Genomic DNA, 25,706 nt, shown 5'->3' with positions numbered 1-25,706 from the left:
TATTAGATTTTATAGGCTTACGGGGACATGCTTCTATCATAAAGACTACATCTATGCCAACCCTTATCAACAGACCTTTCAATGCATTTCTCAAGGACACAGGCTCCTAGATCTTACTTATCTGTGATAAGATGAAACAATGTAAAGAAATAATAGAATACCCCAGTCCAACAACTGGCTCCCGCAAGGGCTTCAATGGGGCTCCAAATGGATGCAACGGTTTGCCTGTGCTAAGCCAGTTCCAGAATCAAGGGTATGAATGATCCCTTGCTTTTGTATGGAAGAAAGGGCAAATAGTATACCTGACTTATCTTCTCTGTACTATTCATTATTCTGCATATCTCTAATATCTCCTCCAACTGGAGTCCTCTCTAAACAGTCCCACCCTTTTCAATATCTGTGATCCACTACCTTCACAGTAAGACACTAAACGGGTCTCCTGGTCACCCCATACCACCCCGCTAGTGATAGCTGAGAATTTACTTATCCTAAATAAGCAGTACTAAGTAACCACAAATGATTTTGAAATAAGTTTCAAAATAACAAAACAGGACCCTTTTTCAAGTTTTTTAATTTCAAAATCTGACCCTGTGTTCTCACAGAATGGATGCTGTCCTCTTGGTTAATCACCATGCACTATGTAATTTTTCCAATTTAGCTTCAAATCTCTTTTTACTTAAAGTAAGGATGCCAATTCCATAGGTTTTGAAGTCATAACTAGTTTTTTCCAGTTCCTTGACTCTGCTTTTTACAGTACTGATACTTAAATCCAGAACGCGAGAAGTTTCAGCTATTTGTTTAATGTGAATCTTTGCTTGCAAGAGGCAATCTATTTTATCACTGAGGGTCTTGGCTGAAAGAAAGAGCACTCGTGGATATTTAATGAAAAATCTATCCACCTCTCTTTCAGTGCACCCAAGAGATAACAACTTCTCTTTAGCATTTGTAAAGTTTTTTTTTATATATTCATTAGATAAGTCCAAAATGTCAGCTCCAGTGCCATGTAGCAGAGCTAGTAATTCCTCATTCCTCAGATGGAAAGATGACTGCAGGAACTCAATGTTTGCACTCACTTGCTTGCTGCTCCGCAGGAGGATGAAAACATTTTTAGAAATTATGTGCTTCACAAAACCATTTGGGTTTTCACCACCTAAAGATAAACAGATTTCATGCAGGAGGTCAGTCATCTGCTTATTCAGCTCCACTCTGTTAGAAAAAGTCCGTGGTGCTCTGGTCAACATATTGCTAAGGTGTTTAGAGGTTAGCCCAAGAGAACAGAAAAATGTAATATTTTTCTCCATATTCATGTTATTACTGGAACGAAAGAAGGACTCAGGGGAACGTCCCAGAATATTTACAATTTCCAAATCAGTCATCAAAATACTTCTCCAAAGTTCCCAACGTTTTTCAAGAGACTCATGGGAACGCGTTATGGCCCGTGGATAACGTGAGATGATGCTAGCAATGATTTCATTAGTAGCCCCTTTGCTTTGCAGAAACTTTTTGAGGCCCTCTTCATTTGTGATCAGCTTCTTCAGAACTCCAGGTTGTCGCCTTCTTGCCATTTTGACATCCACTCCCATGCATGCCAGATTGTTTACTAGAATGCCATTCTCCTGGCATGAATCTGCATCAGCACTCTCTATCTTCAGACAGAAGTGCCTAGAAGACACAGGTCTGAGTGCAATCTCTGCAGAAAATCTAATTAGCCAGAAACAATTCATATTGTGAAGAAGTGAGTTTTTCATGCACATCAGTCCCCTGGCTGCCATAGGGATCAGCTGCTGCAATTATCTTTGTAGTATTGTATGTCCACTGTTTATCATCTGAGGGGAAGAAAACAAACAGTCATTATGCACAGCTACTGGACACTAAATGAAGAATGTGGGTGGATTTGTTTAAATAGTTAGAGCTTAAAAAAAAATAAAAACAAAATCTGCCCAAGTAGGAATATCTAATTATTTAGTTAAAAGATATGGCTTAAAAAAACCCTATAAATTAGCAAATTCAATAAATTGTTTAAAATTCATTCATTTAAAATTCTGGATGGAGGTGAACAGAAGTGTACAGGATTACTACCATGAAACCAGAATAAAATATTCAGTTACATTAAAGGATTAAGATTCAGGCTTCCATCTCTTAAGAGGCATGGTACAGACAGCCCAGGTGGGAAGCTAGGGTAACTTTAAACCACCTTTGCACGCTCCCGATTCTGGACTGCTCTGGTGGCTGAAGGGTCCCCCTCCCCCGTCATATTTCAGGAAGCCCTGGAGGTCTGTCTGCATTATGGCAGACTCCCTGGGCAGTAGTGCTGCCCAGAATTTCCCACATGCCTCACTCCAAACACTCCTCTCCCAGCCGCAGCCATTTCCCCAGCACAACCCCTACACACGGGCTTGAGAAGGGTCCTAGGAGGACAGCCTACAGCTCTCTCCCCCAGCTCCTGTTCCAAAGGAACTCTCCCCTGCTAGACCTGGGGTTTTTAGGCCCCTTTATACTATTGTACTCTGGTCCCTTTATTCAGTATAGAAAGATTGGTGCAGGAGTGAGAATCTCACCCAAAGTGAGGACTCAGCAGGAAAAGTTTGCATAACACTGACATCTCACCACATTCAACTCTGTCCCCTTTCATAGTTGCCAATATTTGAAACTGTTTCTCAAGGAATAGTTCTCCACAAAGAGTTGGGAAGTTGGAAATCACAAATCCCCCAAGAGCTGAAGTTTGTTGTGTATTCTGGTCAATTTCATGTTGAGTTCTAGGTTAGTTGGTTGTATTTTTTTCCTTTCATCCTTGCTTCTTCTATTTCCCCACCCTCTAAGCTGTTTCTTCCATGTAACACACTACACCACTATCCTGATCCAGAAAGCCCCTCATCTGGTTCAGCATATTACAGCCAAGAAGATATCATGCATTGCAAGGACTGACTTTGATCCTGACACTTGGGTAACCAATCAAAACAATCAATCAATTGTAACCAATCAATTGTCTGTACACAGTCTAAGTACAGTAACAAGTTTTAATGTCATCTGATCAAAAATGGAACTTAAAAAAGATGAACAAGTTTTTTGTGTCCTCCTCATGGCTTGAAGATGGAGTTTTAGATTTAGGACTTACAATATGAGTCTCAGCAAAATATATGTCATTTCTTGGAACCTTTTCAGAAATCTGGTCATTTAAAATCCCCAGCTGTTAGGTCTTCCAATACAGTCAAACTAAGCCAAGCAACTCAGAAAATTATGTCAGGCTCTTAGTGCCACAAATTCACGTTGGAAATCCTCAACAAGTGACACAAACACCCCACTGAAGTGAATTAAACCTTTGTCCTATCCATCAGAACTGGGAGTTTTAAATGTTGATATAAGAACAATATGAAAACTCATTACTGCGCACGCTCACCAGGTAGTTTCAAAAGTTAAAAATCTCAGGTGCTACAAAACGTTTTTCAAAATAGCAAAATGGACTCCGACCCCATTAGGGATTCATTCCTGGCAAATTTCCAGTTTTAAAAATCAAACCATTTTTACATTAAAAAAAACTTAAACTGTTGGCATGTGCCAGACCCTTATTTTGTAATAAATAAGGGTGAGCGGCACTTGTAGCTTCTATGGGTTTATTTACAATAAGGGAGGGTGGGGGAGTTAGGAGCTCCCCAGGCACTTCTGGCTGCCAAGACGGAACCCTGGTGGGCTCCCTCTCAGGTGTTATTGCAAGGGTCAGGGCTCCTGAGACAGGAAGGAACAAGCATTTCAAATGCTGAAAAGAAAAATTCTTCAGCAGCCGTGGTGCAATGGGGAACATCACCAGAGGCCCCTACAGTAGGGAAAGGATCAAGCACTCCTACCGACAACGTCCTGCATCAACACTGGGAGAAGGGAAGGACAGACACCATCATGCCACCCAGAGATAGTAAGGAGGAGTAAAACAACCTTCAGAGTAGCAGCCGTGTTAGTCTGTATTCGCAAAAAGATAAAGTGAGCTGTAGCTCACGAAAGTTTATGCTCAAATAAATTGGTTAGTCTTTAAGGTGCCACTAGTACTCCTTTTCTTTTTGCGAATACAGACTAACACGGCTGTTACTCTGAAGGTTGTTTTACTCCTCCTTACTCCCTTGTCCCAACGCCAACACATAGGACAGGCTACAATATGGCTTATAATAATCAATTTTATAAGAAACCCACAGTAATACCCAGTAAGTCTGCAGTAATAACAGAATACAGCTTTAAGAACCTGACCCAGAGTCTGTTGAACTCAAATGGAGTTTTTCCATTGACTTTAATGGGCCGGACATCAGGCCCTACATTTCTACCAACATGTGGAACATAGGTGCCACTTTGAATCCGGGACGCTATAAAATGGTTTCTTGGTCATTTGGACAATAGTACAACAGCCAAACCCCAGAGTTCCTTAGCTAAATACCGATGATAATCTTTCTGTTCTGTCCAGAACTTTTCCATTAAAAATTCATTAGAGGCTCTGGCACTTCTATATTGCAATTTATTCTAGGCACTGAATTCAGATCAGATTCAGGAACATAACTACTGATTACATTTCTTGTTTGACAAAGAAAAGTTATTTTGGAAGGAGAGTGATAAGGATGCCCTCTTATGGAATAACTTTATTAGCCATAGTTTCCACACAGCCCAGCAATAAAGGGGTGCAATCAAGTAAAAGTTTCAGACTAACAGATATAGTTCTAATTGTTTCAGCAATTGTACTATAAGGAAAAATAAATATCCTGTTCTAGCCTGTACTTTTCAACCAAGCGGCAATCCACCAACCCCCAGAACATATAGCACATAGTGTTTCCCAAGCAGTGAACTATCAAAAAATCATTTTCAGAGAAAAAGAATTTGCCATGACAAATCAGACCACATGTGTATCAAAATCCAATATGCTGGCCACAGAAAATATCTGACACTTAAGAGGAAGGCAACCTCAATTTATCCTCATCCACATCCACAAGCACCTGGCTAATTATGGGAGGGAATACCTTCCTCATCCATGCTCTGATCAGCTGATGCAATGTAACAAGATTTGACAATCCATATCTTGGACTAAGTGCAATCATTTTTACTGCTTATGAAGTTATCTTACCCCTTTTCAAAGTCCAATTATAATATCTGACTCAATGACATATTGTACTAAGGATTCCACTAGCCTCTAGACAAACTAACTTCCTGTTGGACAAAGTACATTCCTGTCTGGGCCCTCAGCAGGGTTCAAACCCTGTATCTAAAGGGCTAAGAGAGTAAGACTCTATTTCTTGAGAAAAACTCCAATAGCTGGAAACTGTAGTGGACTCCTAATCTTCCTCTACCACCCATTAGCAGAAGACTAAAAGATTCATAATCCCTTAGTGTGGGTTATGAAAGCAAGTATCTGTCCCATTAAATTGAGTTCCAAAACCTCAATGCTTTTAGTTAAAATAAAAAGCAGTCCTTAATCATTTTATCCCTATTGGGATTCAGGTCAGCTAATCCCAAGAGTTCAATGGGACATACCAGCTAACTAGTCTTATTACATAATTTCATTGCAGACTGCTTTTCTTCTTGTTACATTTCATAATCTGTTCACTACTAGCAATAATCTGATAAATGCTGCAGTAACACTTGATGAAAGGGAATTGCATGAATAACCGATCAAACAGTCTCAGACTCACCAGGGCATACTGGAGCCTTCTTCAACAGATCAGTATATAGATGAAAACCAATAGCAAGAAAAAACAGTCAAGAAAGATGAAAACTATCTTAAGAAGTGGAATATTTTCTCACTGGTAGGGTGTGTAACTCCTGTTCTCCCCACCCAGGAGTAACACATATGCCTGAAGAGCAGAATAAACACCCTAAAAATGACACCAACCAAATCCCTATTATTTAAAATTGTGGAAGCTTCTTCACTGGAGGTTTTCAAAAGGAGGCAGGATAGCCACCTGTCTTGGATGGTCTAGACCAGTGGTGGGCAACCTGCAGCCCGCAGGCGGCCCGTCAGGATAATCCGCTGGCAGGCTGCAAGACAGTTTGTTTACATTGACCATCCGCAGGCATGGCCGCCCGCAACTCCCAGTGGCTGCAGTTCGCCTTTCCCGCATACAACCACATTTGCTCCAATCCCTCAGACAGAGACAAACACCTACAGGATCTCTATCAAGCATTCTTAAAACTACAATACTCACCTGGGGAAGTGAAGAAACAGATTGACAGAGCCAGAAGGGTACCCAGAAGTCACCTACTACAGGACAGGCCCAACGAAGAAAGTAACAGAACGCCACTAGCCATCACCTACAGCCCCCAACTAAAATCTCTCCCGAGCATCATCAAGGATCTACAGCCTATCTTGGAGGATGATTGCTCACGCTCACAGACCCTGGGAGACAGGCCAGTCCTTGCTTACAGATAGCTACCCAACCTGAAGCAAATACTCACCAGCAACTACACACCACACAACAGAAACACTAATCCAGGAACCAATCTCTGCAACAAGCCCCGTTGCCAAATCTGTCTGCACATTTATTCAAGGGACACCATCATAGGACCTAACCACATCAGCCACACCATCAGCAGCTCATTCACTTGCACGTCTACTAATGTGATATATGCCATAATGTTCCAGCAATGCCCTTCTGCCATGAACATTGGCCAACCAGATAGTCTCTACACAAAAGAATAAATGGACACAAATCAGACATCAAGAATTGTAACATTCAAAAACCAGTAGAAGAGCACTTCAATCTCCCTGGACACTCAATAACAGACTTAAATGTAACCATTCTTCAACAAAAAAACCTTCAAAAACAGACTTCAATGAGAAACAGCAGAACTGGAACTAATTTGCAAACTTGACACCATCAAATTAGGCCTGAATAAAGACTGTGAGTGCCTGGGTCACTGCAAAAAGTAATTTTCCCTCTGTTGATACTCACCCCTTCTTGTCAAGTGTTGGGAATGAGCCACATCCACCCTGATTGAATTGGCCTCGTTAGCACTGACACCCCCCCCACCCCTTGGAAAGGCAACTCCCATCTTTTCATGTGCTGTATATTTATACCGGCCTACTGTATTTTTCATTCCATGCATCTGATGAAGTGGGTTATAGCCCACGAAAGCTCATGCCCAAATAAATTTGTTAGTCTCTAAGGTGCCACAAGGACTCCTCATTGTTTTTGCTGATACAGACTAACACGGCTACTCCTCTGAAACCTAAAATTTAATAGTAATTAAGACAAGGTTTATTTTACAAGGGATGCTCAATCACAATATCACTTTATAATTTAGTAAAATGTTATTAGTAATAACTTACTAGCCTTTAAAAGTTATAGTCCAGTCAGACTCAGATGTGCCAGTTAGCACCAGGGATCCATTGTGCTGTGTGTATGTGTGTGTGTGACAAAGAGGCAGTCCCCATCCTGAAGAATTTCCAATCTAAGGTCCTGAACCAGCAAACAGCTGCTAACAAATGCTCTTTTTATAGATTATGCCTTTTACAAATATTTTCTGTCCCTAAAAATATCCATTGTCTGCTCTGACTCATATAACAGGAGAAAAAGAACCTTCCTCCAAAATAGCAAGGGACATACTATTGCACAGCTCATTTCTATTCTATTTCTATTATTCTAAGCAATAATCACCCCAGATCTTCCTTACCTAAGCATCCACTGGGGGTTGCCAAATTTGGTTGGAGGAATTCCTGGAGATTTGATCACATGACATAATCTTTAATTCCTGGAGACTCCAGAACAATCCTAGAGGGTTGGCAAACCTAATTTGGGGATTCTTATTTCACATTGCTAAGACATGAGACCTTTGCCAATACACACAAAAAATAGTCAAATTTCAAGCAAAAATTCAGACTAATGAATACAGTTGAATATCTTTAGAAACCACATTATAAGACAAAATAAATATACTGCTCTCAACCCTCTTGGTTGCATTTTACACAGCAGAATCAGTCCTTACGTTGCACGCAGATAATCCCACCACTTTACTCGGATCCGAAGACCACTTTGACTTCCCTTTAGTATTGCTAACTCTTCCTATTGGGCAAAGCAAATCCTTTTCCTGTTAAATCAAGCCCCAAAACCTTGCCGCTTTCATAAGAGTAATTTTCAAGCATTTAATCGGCACATACTAGCTAACCCCTTTTAATTAAATTATTTCACTGCAGCTTCCTTCCTTAAATTTCTTGTTTCACTTTGCAATTTGAATTCTACTAGCAGTGACGTGAAAAGTGCTATAGCCGAGAAGTATGTGATTTGTGTTTTCCATCCAGTAAGATTGAAAGTAAAATGACTCTTCCCTGAGTAACCAGTGTAATAAGACTGTAAAACGTGTAATTTACCACCACATTGCGGTCCGGGAGTCTTCCTCATCATAGGTTAAAGTTGAAAGCTAACAAGGAGAAAACAGTCAAAGCTAGTAAAGAAGAAAACTTGATATTAAAAAGGATTTGGTTTTCGTTTTAGTGCTGCCACCTACCAGATTTCTGTTTTCACTCATTTTAGTAAAAGTGAACTGCTGGACCAGGAGATGGCAGTATAAAATAACATAGCCATGCAATTTGTGCTGCGGTATTTTGTGCTATATTTAAGATTTGGAGGGGGAGGGGGTCCACACTGTTTTTGTAGCCTATGTAGGAAAGAAGGGTGGGCTACTAACAACCTTCACAAAGATGACAGGTGTCTGAAGCCTCTCCAGGAGGATATGGAATATGGAGCAGAGACATTGCCACTGGCCTTCCTATAGCACCATCACCCTTTCTTCCCCCAAAAGTCTCATTAAATGGCTGGGTGAGGATTCTAACATGTCTGTTACAGAAGATTGTCACCTGTCCAGGTTTTCCCAGGATTGTCCTTTTTTGAGGTAGCTGTCCCAGGAAATCTGTAAGGGTGCTCAGTACACACTGACAGCTGTCCAGTTTTATGGGCTTGGGTGGGATCATCCCGGATGGCAACCCTATGCACTGTTGTCATTAACACATTCACATTGGGGACCAAATGTATTTTTAAACAAATTCAACAAGGAGAAGGATTTTATTTTTTTTATTATTTAATTTGATCATAAAGACAGGCCCAATGTGCCAATTCTTTATCAGAGCAGTAAGGACTAGTAATCCATGGGGGATAATCCTGACCCCAAGGCTGAGCCAGATAACTAACCTGGGTATAAATGGGCAGGTGTCTGCAGCTGCTGTTTCAGCCTCAGGACTGCAGTAGCTTCAGTGGTCATATGGGGACAATGACTGATGAATACCCACACTGCTTGGCCCTGACCCACCCATCCATTTAAAGCAAATAATGATCATAGAGATAAAATACAAAAGGAGGTAAACTTATACCTATGTGTACAATAAGCATAAAAGAATTTTATTCTGAATATTTAAAGGAAGCTGGGACAATTGTATACACTTCAGACATACAATAACATGTAAGTGTACTATAATATTTTTATGTATACCAACTGATCTGTGATAACAGTAGAACTTTTGTACATAACTGAATTAGGAAATGTCAATCAGGTGCTCTAGGATCACTTAATTAATTATCTGCATTAGTTGCAGGCTTACTTAAATTACCTCCTTGATATATTATACTTCAAAATAAATTATTCATCCTACCAAACTTGCTACATTGCAGGGGGTCTTGATCTTCTTTTCAGCTACAGTGTTCATACCAAAGAAGTGACCAGCTCAGTAAACCTACAATACTTGTCCTTTTAATGAAAAGATGAGGAATAATAATCAAATATGTCCAAAAAGAGATATGTAGAGTTTACAATCTGTCAAACTATAAGCTGTACAACCCCAGGATCCAGAAAACAACAACACTCTACTTCAGAGGGTATGTATTACTGCACTATTACAAGAGGTCTGTGCTTCATTCCATTTGTCTGAGTTAGTAATGAATATCTTTACAACAGGAGATAAATATGTTGGGTGTTCAGAATATAAATAAAGAGATTATGTATATGTTTTTGCAGATGCATATTTGAGGCATGGAGCAAGCATGCTTGTATGCCTGTATATATGTATTTTGTGCATGTATATATAGCATGTGAAGGTGCGGTTATCTTTGTATAGCTCTGCGTGTGATGTGTATGTGTTCTGCTGCATTTTGGAACACTTTATAAAAGGGCTCAGCAAAATGTATTTAGAGCTACAGAATATTAAGATTTAATAATGAATAAAAGTAGACATACAATGAAGGGACCTATACAATGTTTTCATTGTCTATAGGTCACATGAACTTGGCTAATTTACAAGGCCTACAATTAACATATAAAAACCACACTTTATTTTAGTTGACCTTCCAAACGTTGTTTCTTTCCTCAGTGCCCATATTGCTTCACAGGGAGAGATGCTTTTTAAATTAATTATACATAAGAAGTGGATAAACACAAAACAGTGATTATGTCCACATCAGACCTTGAGCAACCACTATAATAAGTACTAAGGCCCAGATCCTCAAAGATATTTAGGCTTCTAACTTCCATTGATTTCGAGTTAGGAGCCTAAATAACTTTGTGGACCTAGGCCTAACCCCACTTTGTAACTTTTTCCTTTCAACATGATTCTTAAGAAAAGGTTCTGCTCTGTCTTGTTTCTTTAAATCCCCAAACACTGCTCTATGTCCCATCCACTCAGCTTCCCCACCTGCACCTTTACCACCAACCATCCACTATCTATTCTACAATTTTTGTTACTGCTTGCCTTTGAAGGGGACCCCAGAATACTGTGCAGCAATATCTCATAACAGAAATTCTATTTCAGTAAAGATTGGGGGTAGAGGAATAGGTGTCCAGAGAAGATGTTTACAGTATTACCTACAACACTTCCCTGCTGCAGCCAATGGTGATGGAGAAGCCCACAGCATTCTGAGATACTCAAATACAAAGCAAAGCTCACCTCCGCTGCAGAGCAGATAGTAACGGATACTTAGGGACACTGGAGCAGAACTATTGTAGCAGACTGTGGCAAGGGCTGAGGTTCATCAAGTTAACCCTTCGTTATTTGTACTTCTTCTCAAAGTGGAGATGAGTAATTACTTTCTTATAGGCACTATGAGAACTAAACACTGGTGGCCCTATCCTGCTCTCATTAAATTTAATTATAAAATTCTCACTGGTGTCAGTGGAAGCAGAAGCAGGCCCTGATCAAAGAATGCCTTGGACACAGTCACATCTCAAATGTAGGTATCTCTTTTGTTTTCATATAATTTCACAGAGTTAATTTATAATTCATTCCCCTGTCAGGTAGGTCTGTACAGCAGATCCCAAGGCCACAGCAGAAGGGTTGGACTGCAAGCATCAGCGGCAGTGTCTCCTCCATATAATTCTGACCATATACAGCCATTTGCAAGTGAAATCTTACATTTTGAACTCTCTTTAACCCAAAATGGCAGGATCATTATACTGGGTGGCAGGAAAAAATTCGGATCCCTACTTTGCAGAGAAGGGATTGTTCTTATAAGGTAGTGGGCTCTGAGACTATAACGAGGTTCATCTAGCTTTCCACTTCAATATGAATTTACTTTTTGATACAGCCCAATTATAGTTAGATAGCCTCATTACTATTGAGTGGTACTGTATAGTATTAGCCTATATATTTATCTGAATACTTTATATCCTCCGTCTCAATAGTATCTGAGCTCCTTAGCTTTAGGCTTAAGTGATGTATGCATTTGTTTAGGCCCCTAAAGTTCCAGAACTTCTGTACCCCATTCATGCATCTGATTTGCCAGCATGAGCTCCATCCCCAGTTCTGGTTACCCATCTGACTCTGACTTCACCAGTCAGAGGATGAATTCCCTAATAACCCTCTCCAGGCCCTAGCTGGAAAGTGGTGCTTCCGTTCTATCTTCTAGCTTGCCCATCCCTTAAAGGGGCATTATCGGAGGAACCAGGCAAAGTCTCACAACTAAGTGAATGGGAAAATAAGGGAGGCAAAAGGAGGTAGCTCAGAGGGAGGGTTTAATTGTTATACAAATGTGGAAGGCTTCTGACATAAGTGGTGAAGAACCTGAATAGAGCCTGCATTGTTGCTTTGGACAGAGCCTCTCAACACCTGGAGCCATCCTTGCTATTCAAAGTTAATTCACTGCCGTAGTTATAAACATTAATTTCCAAATATAAACAATTATATTGTATGCAGAGTTGATCCCAAACAAAAACACCATTCCCTCATATTTTTAGGAATTTCAGATCCAGATCTTAATGTTGTGGCTTAGGCCCATTTATAATTGTAGCTAATGTATGAAATAAAAATTTACTTGTTTATGGTACCTAAGCTCTATGGAGATTAGAAAATGAACCAAGATGTTTAAATATTTATGGCTTTTGGGCTGCCCTTAATCAAGTAGCATCTTAGGTGAGCCAGTATTGGTCATCCTACCAAAATAGATTATTGGAGATAAATATCACCTATAGCTCAAACCCTCAAATCTTAAGTAGCTAACCAAGTTGTACCCCAAAGCCATCTGGCCATAAATGAATTTGTAGAATGGGAATTGTATATAAATAAAAAGAGCTACAATCTCTACAGATTGCTTGGAATTTAATAAAATGCTCTCCTACAATCCCCTGTTGGCATAGGCTTCCAGGGTGTAGGGAAAAGGTGGAATTATAAATGCTATTCCTTTTAAAAATATTTTGTCCAATTGTCATTCTCAGAGTGCATACAATTTGTGTGCCTAAATTTCATCTCACACTGGTATCAATAGGAGTTACTCCACTGGAATTACATAGTTTTAAAACTGGTGTAAGCAGGAGGAAAATAAGACCCATTAGCTCTTATTAAGTGACTTCATGGAGACTTTGGGGGCCTCTAACTATCTTCTGAATTGGATATTCTGACTGAGAAATTACTGTCACAGTCTAATGTAAGGTTTCAGAGTAACAGCCGTGTTGGTCTGTATTCGCAAAAAGAAAAGGAGTACTTGTGGCACCTTAGAGACTAACCAATTTATTTGAGCATGAGCTTTCGTGAGCTACAGCTCACTTCATCCGATGAATGGGTATTGTTTCATATTCTCTGTGTATATATAAAGTCTGCTGCAGTTTCCACGGTATGCATCCGATGAAGTGAGCTGTAGCTCACGAAAGCTCATGCTCAAATAAATTGGTTAGTCTCTAAGGTGCCACAAGTACTCCTTTTCTTTTAACTACTTAGGACACACCCTTCTCCTCAACATGTGCAATTGTCTAGTTTAAGTGGGTCCCCTCCCAGCATGTTGGCTTTTGTGGATGCCATTCTCAGGCAGCTATCTCTCCCATGCAAAGTATAGGGAGCCTAAAAACCTAACCCAATGTTTGTGGCTTCTATTTAGGCATCATATGGTATGTCTAAACTGCAATAAACACCTGTGGCTGGCCCAGTGTCAGCTGACTTGAGCTTATGGGGTTCAGGCTGTGGGGCTACAACATTTCAGTGTAGCTGTTCAGGTTTGGGATGGAGCCTGGGCTCCAGGACCCCATGAAGGGGGAAGGCCCAAAAACCTGGGGTGCAAATCTCTACACTGCAATGTTCTAGCCCTGCAGCCCAAGCACTGCAAGCCTGAGCCAGCTGATTTGGGCCAGCCCTGGGTGTTTTATTGCAATGTAGATATATCCAAGATGCTTAAAAGTTAGGCATTATAATGTCTAATGTCCTTTGTGAATCCAGACCCTGATGGCCAATCTACACTAGGACACCCATCACTGCTGGTGCCAGTGGAGCTGCTCCAGCGCTAAACTAATAATGGAAATGTTTTTAAAAAGTTGACAATGCAGACAAGATTTCACTGACTTCTATGGGAACCGGATTGGGGTCAAAGAGGATTTATCGTTCATAATAATCCTTAAAAAAGGGAAGAAGGAGGATCCGGGGAACTACAGGCCAGTCAGCCTCACCTCAGTCCCTGGAAAAATCATGGAGCAGGTCCTCAAGGAATCAATTTTGAAGCACTTAGGGGAGAGGAAAGTGATCAGGAACAGTCAGCATGGATTCACCAAGGGCAAGTCATGCCTGACTAATCTAATTGCCTTCTATGATGGCTCTGTGGATGAAGGGAAGGCAGTGGATCTGTTATTCCTTGACTTTAGGAAAGCTTTTGATACACTCTCCCACAGTATTCTTGCCAGCAAGTTAAAGAAGCATGGGCTGGATGAATGGACAATAAGGTGGTTAGAAAGCTGGCTAGATCATCGGGCTCATCGGATAATGATCAATGGCTCCATGTCTATTTGGTAGCTGGTATCAAGCAGAGTGCCCCAAGGGTTGGTCCTGGGGCCGGTTTTGTTCAATATCTTCATGAATGATCTAGAGGATGGCGTGGATTGCACCCTCAGCAAGTTTGCAGATGACACTAAACTGGGAGGAGTGGTAGATATGCTGGAGGGTAGGGATAGGATACAGAAAGACCTAGACAAATTAGAGGATTGGGCCAAAAGAAATCTGATGAGGTTCAACAAGAACTAGTGCAGAGTCCTGCACTAAAGACAGAAGAATCCCATGCACTGCTACAGACTAGGGACCGAGTGGCTAAGCAGCAGTTCTGCAGAAAAGGACCTAGGGATTACAGTGAATGAGAAGCTGGATATGAGTCAACAGAGTGCCCTTGTTGCCAAGAAGGCCAATGGCATTTTGGGCTGTATAAGTACAAGCATTGCCGGCAGATTGAAGGACATGATCATTCCCCTCTATTCAGCATTGGTGAGACCTCATCTGGAGTACTGTATCCAGTTTTGGGCCCCTCACTACAAGAAGGATGTGGAAAAATTGGAAAGAGTGCAGCGGAGGACAACAAAAATGATTAGGGACTTGACTTATGAGGAGAGGCTGAGGGAACTGGGATTTAGTCTGTAGAAGAGAAGAATGAGGGGGGATTTGATAGCTGTTTTCAACTACCTGAAAGGGGGTTCAAAAGAGGATGGATCTAGGCTGTTCTCAGTGGTAGCAGATGACAGAACAAGGAGTAATGGTCTCAAGTTGCAGTGGGGGAGGTTTAGGTTGGATATTAGGAAAAACTTTTTCACTAGGAGAGTGGTGAAGCACTGGAATGGGTTACCTAGGGAGGTGGTGGAATCTTCTTCCTTAGAGGTTTTTAAGGCCAGGCTTGACAAAGCCCTGGCTGGAATGATTTAGTTGAGGATTGGTCCTGAATTGAGCAGGGGATTGGACTAGATGACCTCCTGAGGTCCCTTCCAACCCTGATATTCTATGATTATTGCACAGGTATCTGGAGTGATTGTTTACAGCTTAGTTAAAACATGCAGACTTAAATATAACATTTAAAAAACAAACATTTATTGGCAGATGAATCTTATTCAAAAGGGATCAGGAGAATTGAAAATGGAATGCCTTGACAGAGGTTTTAGATATTACCTTTTAATCAATGTGAGTTTCATGTATGCTGTATTATTTAAATGGTTCCCTTAGTAGTCAGTACAAACTATTTCATTGATATTCACATCAGTGCACTCTGCATCCTCTCTTTGTACTCTTAAGCAATAGAATCTCATCAGATGCTACTGCATACAATGATACATTTTCTGAAGTGGTAATTGATAGTCAAAGAGGCAGAGACAATATACAGCTGTTTCTTTAGAAGATATAGTTGTGCAAATCAGTTGCATTATTTGATGTTATTGGATGTTATTAGCAATCTGTTGAAGCTAAGAACATTCTTGTAAGGAATATAGAAATCAGACATAGTCTGGGAATATGATTAAATTAAAAATCCTTTCTGTAAGACATTGTCTATGGAAATAGTTTGTCAAGTGTGTATGTCTATGAGAGAGAGATTTTGCCCATGTTTTTTTTTTCCACAGAAAAATATGTATATTTTAGGAATAAAATTTATTTGGTACATGTGATTTTTAATTCTAAAATAAATTACAGAATGGTTTCTCCCTCAAAATTATTCCTTACAACACTGAAATATGATTCTTCACACGTTTGATAAAAAATTAAATTAAAATATAGAAAATAGTGTTCTTCCTTTATGAAGTAAAATATCAGCAATTTTCACATTAAAATATTTTTAAACAGCCTGTTTGTTGATAAACCATTTATCCTACTGCCAAATTTGGGAACTGAACATTCTTTTAAAATGATATCTTTTATTTAAAATTCAAAAATGTAAATAAGCTTTAATGAAAACGTGTACGAATACAAACTGATAGGGAATATATTTGTGTTCATATAGAACAGTGTGCATGTTAATCTGACCAGGCTTGCATTATGTTTAAGAAAATGTATATTTTAAGACACACAAATGCATATGTTTTGTAAGAAATGTTCGTGTTAATGAATATCTAACAACAAAAAGGAAAAGCATGCCATGTGCATATTCAGAGCTCTAGTGTAATACAAATGTATTATTAGCTATCACAGCATACTGCTTAATCTTGAATTATCAGGTACTGATGTGCCCCAAACATTTCACTAATACATGTCAAATAAACATAATGATCCTTAACCAAACAAAAGCTATTAAAACTTCTGATGCATGAAATATACACGTTATGAAATACAGACATGGGGCCTAATCTTACAAAATACTGGGCATTACCCTCCCAGGGTACATAATGCACAAAGACCTTGCAGACTTGATTTTTATGATTTCCAGGACAAAAATGCATAGGACATTCAGACAGTTTGCAATGTAATGCGCTCTGATCATTGGATCAACTTCAGGAATAGGTAATAAGGCAAGGAAACATTCCTCTTTTTAAAGTAAACATTTAGAAAAACAATGTTGCACACATGGATATTGTAGCAGCATTCACTTTGCAAGTGTTAGTCTTAATAAAAATATTACTTATTACTTCAAATTTTTAAAATTACAATTTATAGACACAATCCAGTGTCATCCTATTGGGGGAAGGACAGTGTGTCATAGGGTGAGTGACTGGGGAGGGCTAGGTGTCTGTTAGGGGAGTGGGGGCGGATCGCCCCTGTTGAATGTGAGGGGAGGGAGCAGGGATCTTGGGCCTGGGGGGGATTTCCAATAAGGCCAGTCTGTGACTGGGGAGGGGGCAAGGATCTCGGAGCAAGTGGGTGGATTCCCCCCACAGATTGGGGGGAGAGGTGCAGGTACCTCGGGGGGGGTGGATCTCCCCGCAGATTGGGGGGGCGCATGTCTCGGGTGGGTGGATCTCCCCGCAGATTGGGGGGGGCGCAGATGTCTCGGGTGGGTGGATCTCCCCGCAGATTGGGGAGAGGCGCAGATGTCTCGGGTGGGTGGATCTCCCCGCAGATTGGGGAGGGGGGCGCAGATGTCTCGGGTGGGTGGATCTCCCTGCAGATTGGGGGGGGGGCACAGATGTCTCGGGTGGGTGGATCTCCCCGCAGATTGGGGGGGGCACAGATGTCTCGGGTGGGTGGATCTCCCCGCAGATTGGGGGGGGGGGCGCAGATGTCTCGGGTGGGTGGATCTCCCCGCAGATTGGGGGGGGGCGCAGATGTCTCGGGGGGGTGGATCCCCCCGCAGATTGGGGGGGGCGCAGATGTCTCGGGGGGGTGGATCCCCCCGCAGATTGGGGGGGGGGCGCAGATGTCTCGGGGGGGTGGATCCCCCCGCAGATTGGGGGGGGTAGGGAGCTCAAAGGGGGTAGGCGGATGCCTCCGGTGAGTGCCGGGGGGAGGGGAGCAGGGTCGTCACATCCTCTCCGTTCCCCCCTGTGGTGGCTCCCGTTGCCTGGGGGTGGGCGGGGCTCTCGGCCAGGTGCGGAGCCTCGGGGCTCGGCGAGGCGGCGGCGGCGGCGCGGACGTCACTTTTCCCGGCCGCGCGTGGTTACGTGGAGCTGAAGATGGCGGCGCCGGTGGATCCGCCACGGAAGCTCCTGTCGCTGTAGCGGGGCCGGCGGCGGTAACGGTAACGCTCTGCTCTCTGCGCGCAGGGGCCATGGAGGACGAGGAGAGGCAGAAGAAACTGGAGGCCGGGAAAGCCAAGGTAGGCGGCGAGGCTGTGGCGGCGGGGGGAGCGCGGTGGGAGAGCCGAGCCGAGCCGAGCGGAATGGGGTGGGGGACGCTGTGCGGAGGCCGAGGCGGGGACGGGGGAAGAAGCTGGGGGGGGGGGGGGGGGGAACGAAATGATAAATCCTCTGTTGAGTAGCCTGGGACGAGCCCACCCCAAGGTGTGGGAATAACTCTGCTTCTCACCGGTGTCCAGTGTGTGGTGTCCTGGGTAATGGAGCGTGCAGGCAGCGCGGGGGTCTCTGTAGGAGCTAGGAGAGCCTCCTTTATAGCAGCGGGCTCCAGAGCAGGTTTTCTCTGTCTCTCTCTGTATGATTGGCTTGTGGCAGCTGCTGGTGGGCGGCCATGACTTTCAAGCGCCACAGGTGCCAGTAGTTACACGTTGAAAGTTAGTGGTATTTCTGTGAGTGAAACGCTTTATGTGCTGGTGTCTTTTTGTGAATGTGTATAGCTTTTAATGGTCTGGGTACAACACTTTAAAGTTACTTCACTTTAGCAAAAGGAGATTTGGGGGGGTGAGGAAAATGCAGTTTGCAACATACTGTTAACCTGATGCACAAGTTGCTGTTTTGCATTTTTAAAAAGCAATGTAAAAATTTATGGAGATAACTGATTTTCGTTTTGAAGGACATTTTGTCTTCAATGAGCTCATACTATAAAGTAATCTTACAGTGCAATGTTTGATGCCTTTATTTCCAAAACTATTCCCATAATCAGCTGTTTATTGATAACTTAAATGTATTTAAACAAATCACCTTCAGAATATATCTGTAAAATAGCACATTGGCTCAACTATAATGACCTTATTTCTAGAGTAAAAGAAACTCACAAATGATCAGTGAAAGAAGACTCAAGGGTTACCCAACCATTATAACAGCACAGGGTAAAGCAAAATTTAGGTTTAGCAAACCAAGGCAATTGGTCTCAATTTGTCCATCTAATTGGGCAGTTTACCACCAAATACTAGAGTTCATAGAAGATAAATTGTCAGTTCACATTGGAAAAGATAATTTAGCAAAATCGCATTGTGTATGCAGTTGGAGAACAAAGTAAATCTGTAACTACTTGATGTCCATCTCTGTCTTGCTTGCAGAGTCTCTTCACTGAAATTGGGATTGGAAGTTCAATTGTGCAAAGTTGAATAGGCTAAGATACGTTATCCAGAAAAGTGTTCAGTGTCTCTGTTTGGTTGTTGTGACTTGTATTTGTTGTTTCTATTGGAGTAGCAACCAAAAGCCCCAGGCAGGAACAGTGCTCTATTATGCAAGGTACTGCTCTGAAGAATTTACAATCTAAAAACAAATTAATGAAGGGATAGGGCAAGAGGTCAGGATGGTGACAAGTTGAGTGTGGTTTTTATATATATATATATATATATATATATATATATATATATATATATATATATATATATATATTTCATATAATCCAGTTTTGTGGCCGGTTGGCAGAGAAGGCCACTTGAGGTTGGGGAGAGGAAGGGATTTTTGAAGCAAGAGTTGGGTTTGAGTGAAGGGACAAGTAACTGTGTGTGTGTTTGGGGTGGGGGGTAGAATGGGTAGATGAGAGTGAGAAGCATATTGGGCAGGAGAGAGGCTGGGCAGCTGAGAAATTGAAGAGGTAAGAAATGGTGAGATTCTGGGGATCTTCACCCAATTGCGATACACCTAGGAGGAAAAAAAAGAAATTGAATGGATGATCTTGTCAGGAGGCTCTGAAGCCCCTTAGGTCTCCAAGTCCATTAGGATTCTATCCAGTTTTAATCCTGAAGATCTTTATCAAGTAGGAGAAATCCTGTACAACTAGGTATTTCCCATAGGTTTCCTTGGTATATGCTATCTTAGCAATGTAATAGCATATTTTGCCAAATCTTAACATTGTGAAAATGGTTAACCTAAACGTGTAACTGGAAAAGTAACAGTGAGTAGTACTAAACTATCAGAAAATGCCGTATCTTGGAATAAATGCTCCCCAATACAGAATGCGTGTAAATGTTATAGCCACCTTTCCATTGCTGAGAAGGTATCAAAACAGTTCTATGGCTTTGTGCTAGTTTTGCAGTGGGTACTGTACGCCAGCATTACTTGATAAACAAACGGAGATGTTTTGGTATGGCATGGCATTGTACACTATAAATTGATGTATTAAACTGCTCTTTTTGAAACATGGGGAAATTTTTCTCAATTTAAAAATGAATAAAATTAGTAATTCTACTTAAACTTCTCAAGTAGTCATTTTGAACAACAGTGAGCAAAGAACAAGCACTGGTAAGTTGTACTAATAACTGCTAAACATGAAGTATATTAGGGGCGGAGAACAACTAAGGACACTGTCAAATGTGTACCTTTTTGTATCTTCAATTTTTTATTTAAAAATTGATGCTGTGCACACAATAGAAAAGAACTTGCTCTTGTAATAATTCAGTGAACATTTATTCTATATTATTGATGCTGAACACTTTTTAAAATATGTTTTCAGAGGTGTCAAAATACCTTTCCACTTTAACCACTTCACTCTTTAAATAGTCTTTATCTTATTCCCTCTAAAAAGTGCCATATACACTTATGGCAATATCTAAACATTTAAAATCAATACAAGTCTTTTTTTTTTTTTTACCATGTTCATACTTGTGTTTATATATAACAATTGCAATTGAAATGTTTCTGCTGGTTTGAAAGATTTCTAATACATTTTTGGGAGACCAGTGGTAGAATCACTTAAATTATGAATCAGTAGAAACTTTTAAGTAAAGCCACTGTACCTATTTATATAATTCTTTTAAAAGTGCCATCAACCAGCAGACAATCTGCTGTATCTGACAAGCTTCCCCCTCCCCTCCCTTTTCTCCTCAGAAGACTCACCAGGAGTTCTGATACGTAGCCTGGTGTATACCATGAACTTAGAAGCAAGCATGTTATACACTTCAAATGCGAGACTTTACAGGCTCCTGTTCTTGGTTGGTTCCCCTTAGACACTTGCACACATCTAGTAAATAAAGGCAGATTCTTTATTAGGGCTGGCAGAGAAGAAGGGGTACAAAGACTCCACTAAAACCAAAGTGATTTATCTGCAGAAGAAAGGTATAGAAAATTTCCAGGCTATTCCCCTAAGGGGCAATCATATAGGAAGTTACAAGGTTAGTATCCGAGTCCTTATGTTTAGTTCCAAAGATTCTTCAAAGGTGCCTTCTTTGGGAGGGAGAGCTTCTTAGCCTTCGGTTGCATAGGCTGCTGTTGGCTCTAACATTGATGCCTGTGGCATCTCCTAGTGCAGTGGTTCTCAAAATCATTTGATCACATCCCCTTCTTTATGTCTATAGTAGTTTATGCTCCCAGCTTCCCAGCCAGCAGCTGACGCTCTCCTGTCACCCATTTCTGAAGGCAGAGCAGAGGCTGCTGGCTGGGTGCCAAGCTCTAAAGGCAGCAACACTGCTGGCAGGAGCACAGAAGTACGGGTGGCATGGTACGGTATTGCCACCCTTATTTCTCTGTTGCTGCTGGTGGCAGTACTGCCTTCAGAGCTTGGTGGCTGGAGAGCAGCAGCCGCTGGCCAGGCACCCAGCTCTGAATGTGCATGGTGTAACCCCCACCCCCCTTAAGGCTTCTCACACCCCTAGAATACATTCTGCACCCCTCTGGAGGGTGCACCCCGTTTAAGAACCTCCATTCTAGTGTTTGCATTAGAGAAGCCTCTCATGTTGCCTCCTTGCTGAATTTGCGAGCTGTAGCTTCTGCTTCTCTAGGCAACAGACTACAAGGCCTTCTGGCATCTCTAGGTGGTTCTTCAATCATATTCTCTGCACTTTCGCATCTGGCCCAGATCACAGGACAAACTGCTCTTTCCCCTGTGCCACGTCTGCCAGTTACAATATTTACTTCTCAGTGGCAGCCTGTGCCTGCTGTCTCTCTGAGTTCTCCCTTTTTCAGATGTGCTCTTTCCCCAGCTCTAGATGAGATTCTGCTCCAGGGTTCCCTCTCCAGGTTCTATCTTTGGCCAGCTCTAAAGCAGCTGCATATTTGGCCAGCTGCTCTCAGACACTCCCTTCCTCTCCCCACCCCTTTATTCTTTATCCACATGCCCCAAAGATTCCACTTATTTGTCTTGATCCAGAGTGATCACACAATATCATCTATTTAGCTAGATGTCTGTTAGTCCTTGCCACTACTATGAGTTGTTTCCAATCCTTTCCAACAAGGTGATGGGGTGCTAGTAATTAACTGGGTTGGGAGAAGTGTTTCAGACAGTTTTAGTTGCAACTCTCCAGGGTTTTGTTTTAAAATACATGTCAAGGGCATCCAGAGTTTTGGATGGGTGCCTTTTGTGTAGTTTTTAACATCTAATTCAAAATAAATTCACCCTTTTATGGTGTGAATTCATAATCATCAAGACTTTAATATTATTGTCAGAGTAACACTAATATTTTATTTCTGATAGGAAAATTCCAGTGCAATTATTTAAAAAAATCAACAACCCCGAATATTTTTCAAAGAAATGTAATCTTTGCAATCACTCAACATCTGAACTGGTGGTTTACAATGTCAGGAAACTTCTCAATGGAATTATCTTTCTACCTGTAGGGGTAAGAACATGAAACATGAGGGTGGTAATGATTGAAGAGGGAACCAAAGACAGATGGAAAGGGAAGCTCAGCAGCCCCCTTCTGATGTGGGATGGACTGTGCTTTTTTTTTTTTTTTTTTCTTGTGGAGTTCCCCTGGGTTCTCTTCTGTGACTATTATTTAGATCTGTCCTCTCCTTGATTTCACTCCAGGAGGGATTAGTATAACTTATACCTTCTTCTAGTCCTCTCTGGATGAAAGCTAAAACAGTAGTCCTTCTGTAAGTGTTTACTTAAAGACTTGGTATCTTACACCCCTTAAAACATCACCTCTGAATTTTACACGCTGTTATCTATTTACATTTTTGTAAATAAAGAGCTGAGGTGTGTGTAAGAGGATTTTTAGTTGCTTTTCTTGCTACTTATGGCTCTCTTCAGACCTGAAGAGTGCAAAGTGAATGTAATTCTATAGCAACCTTCCTGCTATATATTTGCTCATCAGCCTTTACCATTGTAGGTGAATGAAACTGTTTAAATGCTCTAGAGATACCACAACTTTAATTGAAAAATGTATAAAGTTTCACAGATACTTCTGTCAGTACAAAGTTTTGTAAAACTGTTTATCTTACATGAATGAAACTTTGAACATAAACTACCTCCCAGTGTGCTTCTTGATCATGCTCTTGTCTTCTGTTATATTCAGGAGGCGGGATGAAGGGCAGTGGTGGCATGCTGTCTAGCTTGTTAAATCATATTAATACTGAATTTTGCTTAGAAAATCTTTATTCCAGCTTTGGCATTGTTAATTCTGGATTCTCAGGGCTTTTAGGTACTGTCTATATCTTCTTTTTATATGAAGAATGCCCTCTAGCATTATTCATTGTCATGGTTGTCAGTGTCTTCTGTATGTTCACAGTGCGTACTTGGTCCCTTGCTTAAAAGCATGTTGTCCATGGAGAGAGACTCCCTAAACCACCTGAAGGTATTGTGGAAAGAAGCTGTTTGGCTTATTTAGTACATGTTTAAACACAGAACAAGGAACTTGCATGTCTTTGATTTATACTCGGTAATAATCAAAACACGTGTAATGGCAAAGGTTACAATGTTAGGTTCATTGTTTTGGAGAGCTAATGCTACTTAAAATGGCTAAATAGTCTATAGGTCTATCTGATGATACCTTCAGAAAATATCTTCAACAGTTTGGTTTGTGAGTATTTGTTTGTGCCTATTTCTAGTGGCTGAGCATGAAGGTGGAATGTATCCAGACAAATACACTGATGTTGCCTGGTAGCCTGAGACTATGTAGTTGTTTTCCCTACGAATTACTGATACACAAGATAAATTTTACTTCTGTCATCTGATCTTCTTGTGTTGAGAAATTATGATGTCTTAGAATGAAGTTACAGGTTGTTCCAGTTTCCTGTTTAAAAAAAAAAAATCATTGACTTGACAGAAGCATGAAAGGATTTCATTCCACAGTTCACCAGGTCAGTGTTTAAATATAACAAAGAATTTAGTTTGAAATAGATTGTTTAGAGGTAAACTTTCTTAGATAATGAACAGTGCTTTTAAATATTGTTTTCTCTTTAGGATAACTGCTGAAACTTCTTGCAATTTATTAAGGATGTGGTGAGTTGCATCCTCTCTCTCTTTTTTAAAACTAAATTTTGTGTGTCATTTAAAAGCTGACCTTACTTACTTGTCTTGTTTTGCTTTCAGGTGCAGATTGCTCATTTTGTTTCCAATTGCTTTCAGTAACTTGAACAAAAACGTTTATGAAGCAGAATTATACAAACTTTTTTTTGCCAGTGTGCATCTTGAGTCATTTTTTTAACACAAGAAATTTTATGTAACAAAAGGCATTGCTTGTGGTAAGCATTATGTTACTGCTCTCACACTTCATGCTTTTTTTTAAAAAAAAGGCACGGAGATAAGGAGGTGATCAGGCCCTCCTAGTTAGAGTGAGAAGTTTACTGTGGGTTACTGCTATATCTGGCGTGGGTGGAGGGGTGTGTGGGGAAACTGGAGGGGAGACTCCTGATAATGCACTTGAGTAAGGTGGAGAAAGGAGTGGATGAGCATAGGTTCAACAGGGCTGAGAAAAGCAAACTGCTCAGTAGATTAGGTGTCTGGGGCCCAGAGGGGAAGCTGTGGAGGAAGAGAATGGGGCTGGAGACAGTTCTCTTGAAGAGACTGGTTCCTGCTTTCTTTCTTTTCAACCTCCAGGTGGCTCCTGGGCTCCCTTTTCTTGTGGTGCGGAATTGTTTCCTTTCCCTGCTCCATCAGAGAGGGACTGTAGCGACATCTATATTTAAGGTAGCATAGATTTCCATGGCAGATATTTTTATATTCTGTCACATACTTGTATAGGTAGAAATATTTTGAACTTTCAAATTAGTGTGAATAAATTCTATACAGGTTTCAGAGTAACAGCTGTGTTAGTCTGTATTCGCAAAAAGAAAAGGAGTACTTGTGGCACCTTAGAGACTAACCAATTTATTTGAGCATGAGCTTTCGTGAGCTACAGCTCACTTCATTGGATGCAAAAGTCTCCTTTAATAAAGAAAGAATTATACAGTGTTTTCAGTAAAGTACATCGAGTACTTTAGAGAAAGTAGTGCTTGACCTTTGACAGTTTGAGGATAGGTCACATGAGAAATGTAAAAAACCTATTTTGTATGCAACATTGTCTGTCAAAAATTTACTCTAATACCTATACAGAGATCTATTTCTGCAGAATGGTACCTGAGATGATATAGTAATCAATATTTGGAGAAATTTGGAATTAGAGAAATAATATAAACTTGTAAGAAAAATAAGAAGACAGTGGAAAAGAGGAAATCAGAAAAAGGCTGTTGAAGTGGTTCCCACATTAGTTATCAGCAGAGGTGAAAGTAAGCCGGTATGCCCTGGTACAGCGTACCGGTAAGAGCTGGTGCGCTGTACTGGGACTGGCTTTCTCAGAGGGCAATTTAAAGCCCTGGGGTAGCAGCGGCGGGGATTTAAAGGGCCACGGAGCTCCAGCTGCCGCTACCCCCCCCAGGCCTTTTAAATCCCTGCTGGGGCCTTTTAAATCGCCACCTGAGCCCTGCTGCCGAAGCCCTAGGGTAGCATTGGTGGGGCTCCAGAGGGGATTTAAAGGGCCGGGGCGGTAGCAGCTGCTGGAGCTCCCGGGGACCTTTAAATCCCCAACGGAGCCCGG

The 25,706-nt window shown here is 41.2% G+C and overlaps 2 protein-coding genes across 17 annotated transcripts in view; one reads left to right on the top strand and one right to left on the bottom strand.

Moving 5' to 3' along the window:
• Positions 1 to 555: 555 nt before the first annotated feature.
• MTERF1 (mitochondrial transcription termination factor 1) lies at positions 556 to 9,189 on the bottom strand. Of its 4 annotated transcripts, none has more exons than XM_073329568.1 (2): positions 9,153 to 9,189; positions 556 to 1,826 (listed from the first exon to the last, which is right to left on the bottom strand). In XM_073329568.1, exon 2 carries the CDS (start codon positions 1,770 to 1,772, stop codon positions 627 to 629), a length of 1,146 nt encoding a protein of 381 aa, XP_073185669.1. In that variant the 5' UTR covers positions 1,773 to 1,826; positions 9,153 to 9,189; the 3' UTR covers positions 556 to 626. The 4 variants fall into 4 exon arrangements, with proteins under 4 accessions (XP_073185669.1, XP_073185666.1, XP_073185667.1 ...); XM_073329565.1 differs by lacking the exon at positions 9,153 to 9,189 and adding an exon at positions 8,336 to 8,373; XM_073329566.1 differs by lacking the exon at positions 9,153 to 9,189 and adding an exon at positions 7,298 to 8,326.
• An 8,494-nt stretch (positions 9,190 to 17,683) lies between these two features.
• AKAP9 (A-kinase anchoring protein 9) overlaps positions 17,684 to 25,706 on the top strand; it is a 209,566-nt gene continuing 201,543 nt past the window's right edge. For all 13 annotated transcript variants that reach the window (XM_073333994.1, XM_073333991.1, XM_073333990.1 and 10 more), the window contains exon 1: positions 17,684 to 17,924. In XM_073333994.1, the coding sequence (XP_073190095.1) occupies positions 17,877 to 17,924 (48 nt within the window). In that variant the 5' untranslated portion in view covers positions 17,684 to 17,876. The remainder of the gene's footprint in view (positions 17,925 to 25,706) is intronic.

Source organism: Lepidochelys kempii, chromosome 2 (genome assembly GCF_965140265.1).
Source record: "Lepidochelys kempii isolate rLepKem1 chromosome 2, rLepKem1.hap2, whole genome shotgun sequence".
In the NCBI taxonomy this organism is placed as follows: domain Eukaryota; kingdom Metazoa; phylum Chordata; order Testudines; family Cheloniidae; genus Lepidochelys; species Lepidochelys kempii.
Note: the sequence above shows the minus strand (reverse complement) of the source record. Positions and strands in the feature narration are given on the sequence as shown.